At 44.7% G+C, this 6,965-nt stretch overlaps 2 protein-coding genes across 2 annotated transcripts; one reads left to right on the top strand and one right to left on the bottom strand.

Moving 5' to 3' along the window:
- Positions 1-6: 6 nt before the first annotated feature.
- Positions 7-3,257, top strand: DFFB (DNA fragmentation factor subunit beta). Its single transcript, XM_014311266.2, has 5 exons — positions 7-80; positions 772-851; positions 1,003-1,176; positions 1,571-1,671; positions 2,150-3,257. The coding sequence occupies exons 2-5, from the start codon at positions 831-833 to the stop codon at positions 2,364-2,366; spliced, it is 513 nt and encodes a 170-aa protein (XP_014166741.1). The 5' UTR covers positions 7-80; positions 772-830; the 3' UTR covers positions 2,367-3,257.
- A 760-nt stretch (positions 3,258-4,017) lies between these two features.
- Positions 4,018-6,962, bottom strand: CUNH1orf174 (chromosome unknown C1orf174 homolog; the record flags this gene model as incomplete). Its single annotated transcript, XM_031065238.1, has 3 exons — positions 4,018-5,113; positions 5,871-6,355; positions 6,916-6,962. Coding segments are annotated over 3 exons (646 nt in total), but the record flags the coding sequence as incomplete, so codon positions are not given.
- Positions 6,963-6,965: the final 3 nt, after the last annotated feature.

Raw genomic sequence — 6,965 nt, 5'->3', positions numbered from 1 at the left:
GCTGCTGGCGGATCTCATCCACAACCTGAGCGAAAACATCCTGGCCGAGGACAAGGAAGACGACAAGAAATGGTTTGAAGGTGCGTTGGTTGCCGTAGGAAGCTGCTACGGGACTCCCAGGTGTTGCTCTGCTCTGAAAAGTCACTTCTCTTAAAGCAAAGTTTGGGAGCTCTTCTGGCTGGTGGGATCGGGTACTCAGTCAGGGCTTTAGTTATCCCTTCCATTAGCACCTGTCTTTAGATTTCTTTAAAGGACATGCACATTTAGTATCAGATAATGGGGTTTTTAAAATGGTGTTCCCTATTGGTTTAATAAAGATAGCTCTGGAATGCATTTCCCCTATTAATATAAATCTGCATTTATGATGTTTTAATGATTTGCTAATAGTATATGGATAACTGGGACATCTCTGCCAGCTTTATGTTCTCTTTACAATTTGCAAGTCTCCCTTCCCATTCCCAAGCCATTACTGCAGCTCTTCCCCAACAATTGTTTTCCTTTCACAATTTCTTGGTGTTCTACATATACAGAGTAACAAGAAACATAACAATACCAGCTCCTGCTCTCTCAGCAGATGCTCTACAGCATCCTTTTAAGTGCTTAAGAGCACAGTAGTCCTGAACCAGTAAAATAAAAATGGGAAATTAAAAAACTGTGCAATCTGAGTTAGTGGAAAGCCAGCATGAACTCCCAGCTGGGCAGGAGCTGTATTTTGTATGAATGAGATTATTTTGTACCAGCTGAGGTACAAAATAATCTCATTCCCTCCAGGGCTGGAGTCTCGGTTCAAGAACAAATCCAGCTACCTTCGGCATAGCTGTGAGAGCAGAATGCGAGGCTACATGAGAGAGGTAAAAGTTTCTGTTGAAGTAACTTTTGTCAAGCTGTAACAGTAATTCTGTGGCTGCAGGAATATAAAGTATTTCTACAGTTGTGATTGTAGAAAAGAGCCTCAGGCTGCCACAGGAACTGAGGAGTGATTGCTGGGTTTCCCCCCTCTAGGTTACTGGTTTTATTTCAAACGTTCATCCTGCAGCACGAGATGCCTACAGAGGGATAATCGACCTGATGGCAGATAAACTGAAATCTGTGAAGTACAACGGGTGCTACTTTGACAGAAGGGAGAAGGAGGAGGCAGCACGCCTGTGCACTGCAGAGGGGTGGTTCTCCTGTCAGGTACCTGCAGCCTTCCTGAAGAATCACAGAATGGTTTGGGTGGGAAGAGACCTTAAAGATCATCTCATTCTACCCCTGCCATGGCAGGGGCACATTCCACTAGCCCAGTTTGCTCCCAGCCCCATCCACCCTGGCCTTGGACACTTCCAGGGATGGGGCAGCCACAGCTTCTCTGGGCACCCTGTGCCAGGGCTCCACCACCTCACAGGGAAGAAATTCTTCTGCATACCTGACTTAAACTTCCCCTTTTTTCGGTTTGATCCCATTCCCCCCTCAACATCAGAGGAAGGAAAGAGCTGCCGGGGTGCAGTGCCAGGCTGGGGGGGATGTGGGTGCAGGATCTCTAGCATGTGGCAGGACCACTGTGGGGTGACAAGTGTGACACCTTTCACAGGGACCTTTTGACAGAGATGACTGCCCGTGTAAGCATTCCATCAACCCCTACAGCAACAGGGAAAGCAGGATCCTCTTCAGCACCTGGAATCTCGACCACATGTACGTACAAAGTGTTAATCCAGACCTAGGTGCTTTGTGGCCTTCAGCTTCACCAGAAAGGTTCAGCCTCAGCCCCTTCCCCCCGCTGTGCAGTCAGCTCTGCTGTGAATATGTGGTGAGAAAAGGTGCTGGGATGCTGCAGCTGCTGTGAGAACAAAACCCTGAAGACAGATGAAATGCTGCCTCTCATTAGCTGCTTTGCTTCTGTGCAGATTTTCTGTGTGTGGAAGCAAACCCCCTCCTCACTGCACTATCCGTGTGAATTCTCCTCTCCAGCAAAATCCCCTCTGAACCATTTCAAATGTTGGTGTGAAGCAAACAAGATTTGCTAAACTAATTTCCTTGGGGGGAAAAAAATCATATGCCTAGTAATGGAGAAAGAATTCCAGTTCTGCCTGGCTCTGAAAGGAAGATGGAGGCTTGATTATTCTGAAAAAACTCCTGATGGCAATATTGTCTTCTCTTTTGTGTCCCCAAGAATTGAGAAGAAACGTGCTGTTGTCCCAGAACTGGCAGAAGCTGTCAAAACACGAGACGGGAGAGAAGTGAACTGGGAATACTTCTATCAGCTGCTGTTTACCCTGGATAATTTAAAACTCGTACATATTGCTTGCCATAAGAAAACCAATCATAACCTCAGCTGTGACAAAACCAGGATTTACAGAAAGAGGAAGCAAACCCATGAGATTTCCTAGTGCTGTCTCTGGAAGGGACCTGCTGCTTTTTTCAATCATGTCAATCTGTTATTTTTAAATAGCTCCAATTTCTTAAATAAGAACTATTTGAGAATCCCTGGCACAAGACTGGCTGGGTAACCCAACCAGAGCCTCACAAAGCACACTCCAATATCCCATTTAATTCTCTTCTCCTGCCTTCCCACTGGGCACAAGCCTCCCTCAAATCAAGCTCAAATCAAGTGTGATAAAGGTAGAAAATGAACTGACTCTTGAGTCTACCCTGTCATCTCAGGTCAGTGTTGTACCAAAACTCACAGTACATAGAAATGAAACTTGGACAAAACATTTTTCTACAAACTAACCTGCAGGGGCTCATAGACTCCTATTCCTCTGGAGATTAAGCCAAAACCAAAGAAGGATTTAGGATCATGTTTTATCTGTGCCTTTTGCAGGTACCTTCAGGAATGCCAGAGGTGATTCAGCAGCAGAGCTGCCACCTCACCTGTGCCAAACTCCTGCTCTCATCCCCACCTGCCCCTTTGCCATTGCTTCAGATGTGCATCTCCTAGAAAGAAGAGCAAGGCCATGAGATTTTTTTTTGCTTTTTCCACCTTTGTTTGCCATCTTCCCTGCTGATTTCCCTCTCCTTTCTAACATTTTCTGCCTCCAGCTTGAGTTTTACTTGATGCACTGCCAGGAAGGACAGCTATAATGATCATGTTTACAGTAATGTTTACCCACTGCCTTGGAGAATATTGCTTTGGTAAAATATTTCCTACCTCAGGCAACAAATCAGGAATAGTTCAATTTTTTACTTGAATTTTTTTTTTAATACCAGCTGATAGCAACTGAACTTTTGGGATTGTCAATGTAAATCATGTGAACATTTTAAATAAAAAAATGCCCCCACATCTGTGTTTGTGTGAGTACATGAAGGTGCACGAGACATTAATCAGGTGTGATAGAGCATGAAGGGAAATGTGTTTATGAATTGAGCACCAGCTACTTACTGCTCTGTAAATAACTAGAAAAAGCTCTGTTTTCCCTCATATTGTTGGTCCTGGACCAGTTAGTCCACATGAAATTGTGTGGAAATGATATTTCTGCCTGAGCCCCAAATTACTGGGTCTTGGAAGCTTTGCTACATAGAATATTGATTTACTTCAAACAACAAACTCAGTCTCCTTCCAAACAGTGCAATCTGGAAAGCAAGGAGGTGCATTTTTAACACAGGATTTCTAATTCCACTGCATGCAATCAATCCTTCCAGCTTCCCCTCCTGCACTGTTTGACACTGGGGAGGGCACTGGCAGGATTCTGGTGACAAACCCAGTGTCACCTGTGTGGCACGTGTCCCCCAAACCAAAAATGCATTTTGCAAGTGAAATGAATGTCTGTGTGTGAAACTGTGTTTGCTAGAAAGAGCCAGCAGCAAACACAGCACTGAAGGAATGCTGGGAGGAGCTGCAGCAACACAGAGCTAGGCTGGAACTATGAATATGCAATTAAAAAATCTGGATTTTTCCGTGTTACAGAATTAGAGTGAAAAGGAGCCAAGAAATATCTTTGACAGAAACAATGCATCAGCTGGAGTGGAAATGGGAATGCATTACCATGCCATGCATATGCAATTTGTTTGCCTTACAACTTTTGAATGTTTAACAAGCTCTAGCTGTAGAAATTAATATTTATTTAAACCATCTGCTGATAACGTTTTCTCTCTATTTTTAGAAACATAGAAGGAGCTATAACAATAAATATCTAGAAGCTTATTGCATAATCACACTTTCAAAGAAATATTCCCACAAACACTGGGTGAATTAACAGTTCCTGGAATCGGCTGAGGTTGCTCCTTTTGTTTTTTTAAACAATGCAGAGGGGGCTGCCCCACAGCCTCAGCAATATTCCTCTGTCTATCAAATCCAAGGGAAGGTATTTGTTGTGTATCACCACCAAAGCATTTGTTTCCAAAATCCTTGCTGGAAATCAGTTGGAAATCAACGGAGGACAACACTTAGAGCAACAGGTGGAGGGAGGAGGCAGCACCACGGGGTGGGTGTTTGGGGAGCTGACGTGCAATGAAAACGTGCTGAACTCGCAGAGATGAGCACACTGAATCCATTCTGACAGCCTGCATTTCATTTTGCCAGCAGAACTGCATTTTAGAGGTTTAATTGGTCCTGGGTTAGGTGTAAACAACCCACACAAGGAAGACCTTTGACCTTCTTTATACCAGGGAGTCAGCTGGCTCCTTTATTACCTGGATGCCACAGACATTGCAGAATTAAAAGATAAATAACCTTGCTCCAGCATCTTTTTCTTGACTATTTTGCAAAAAAAGGAGTGAAACCAAGTACTTTCTCAAGATAGAGGCTCAAATTTACAAAAAAAGCCATAAGAACGTCTATGTACCCTGGGATTTTTTCTTAAATATCAGTGGTAAAGTGCTCAATTATACTTTATTTCCAAATCACTGAAAACTCAGTATTTGCCCCAGATAATAACTGGAATACTGTATCTGCCAATTCCAGCAAAACAAACTCTCCCAATTCTCTCCCTGAGAAAAGGCAAACAGACACCTCATGTTACTGACACAGCCGTTGCCATGTGGTCACAAAGAGAAAGAAGAAGGGTTTGTTTACAGTCTGTTGTTAGACATCATCCTCTTCTTCCTCCTCTTCATCATCTTCCTTTGCAATGAAATGGAGCTTCCTGGCTTCTCGCCTGCTCCTCGTCACACTCGGGAGCACAACTGCTGGGAGGTGCTGGAGGGAAAAGATTAAATCAACAAGGAAAAAGTCTGTGGAGGCAGAACTCCTACCTCCAGCTCCCATCCTCCCTCAGCTGACACAGGAACCAACCCTCAGCTGGGGAGCAGCAGCACAAAGCTAAAGCTGTGGGGCTTTGAGGGGAGTCTGCCCAAACCAGACCCATGGGCACTCTCAGAGCTGGCATTCCTTCCACTGCTGTGAAGAGGATTGGCAGAGGGTGAAGGTTCCCTAAACAAATCCTCACTGCTCCCCAAATAGCACAAGAAACACCTAAAAGGTGGCAGCATCACCTGCCCCAAAGTTATGCTTGTTAAAGGGATTCAAATGTAAAGTTCTGGCCCTTGGGTCAGTTCAAAAGCTAAGGCAGACAGAAACCAGTTTCCATTCCAAGCAATCCCAATGCAGCAGGGCTGGAACTGGATGATTTCTAAGATCTCTCCAACCCAAGCTGTTCTATGATTCTGTAAAGAACCAAAGACCAGCAAAAATCTATTTTGCCAACAATATTGTGTCTCCATAATGTCGTTATCAGTAAAAATACCTATCTCATGGAATTGGACTAAAAAGTCTAAATAAGAAAGATTTTACACCTGAAATTAATTTAGCTGGGCAAGTAATTTAATCTCTGATGGAGACAGTTTTATCTGGAGTACAGGGCCCAACAATATTGGTCAAATTCACCAAGAATTTTGAGGCAAATTTTAAGCAGACCAGGGCAGGGTCTAAAGCAGGAACAGACTCATCATCTCACCAGCTCAACATCTCCAAAGAACCGGTGCACTGGCATGGGCTGGTTGCTGTCCTCATCCGAGAGGCCACTGCTGTGCTCCAGGAACATCGGCCTCCGTGGGCAATCTGCATCCTCCGAGGTGGCCCCATCAAAGCTCCCACAGCTGCTCTCCTCTTCACTGAACACGTGATAGTGGTGCAGATATCCAGCCGTTTTTAATGGAGCACTGCTGGATTTCACCATGTGTGGCTCCAGAGAAACACCATGCTCCTTCTCCTGCTTCCCTTCATCAGTCTCTGGAATGCTTTCATCTTTTTCCTGTTGGATTATACTGCTGTGTCTTGGATCTTCTGAACCTCCATCCTCATCAGATGTTTTAGGTGTTTCCCCCAGCGCAGCAAGGTTTCCACTTTCACACGTGAGTCCCTCTAGCTCTGATTTTAGATTGCTTTCTTCATATTTCATCCTCTTTGCAGGTTGTCCTTCAGCAGCTTCAGTGATGAACACTGTTAGGAAAAAAAAAAGACAAGATCGTAAAGCTCACTTGAAATAAAGAAGAATAAAATCACCTCGTCTCTTTACTTGCAAAGGAACAGAAGGGCTCCATCACACAAGTGGCATTTTGATCCAAACCTTCTAAGAAAAGTAATTAGTATAAAGCACATGTAAAGAGAGACGAGGAGCAGACAGCTTATATAAACCACAATATACAGTCCATCACCAGCAAGAGAAAAACACTTGTCTCAGAGAATAAACTATCACAGTAAGAGGTCAATCACCATGTTCTTATTTTCTTAAGACTGATGCTAATGGGAATTACTGTGCCAGGCCTGTCATCACCCAGCACGGAGAGCAACTAAATCTGCTCTGTATTTCTGCACTGGCACAAACAACGCCGTGGGAGGAGCGGGAACGGCTATAAATTAACTTCAATTCTCCTGATAATTCCCACAGGATGATGCTCAGATTGTAGCTGTTAATAATCACCTGAGATCCCCCTACTGCGACCGCCCGGCCCCGCGGCCTTTCCCTCCCACACCATCCCACCTGGCCCTGTCCTTCCTACCGGGCTCGCCGTGTCGGCTGCTTCCCCTGCGGGCTGTGCGGGGTCGGCTG

This window comes from Geospiza fortis, unplaced genomic scaffold (genome assembly GCF_000277835.1).
Source record: "Geospiza fortis unplaced genomic scaffold, GeoFor_1.0 scaffold297, whole genome shotgun sequence".
In the NCBI taxonomy this organism is placed as follows: domain Eukaryota; kingdom Metazoa; phylum Chordata; class Aves; order Passeriformes; family Thraupidae; genus Geospiza; species Geospiza fortis.
This window is presented reverse-complemented; position numbering and strand designations above follow the sequence as displayed.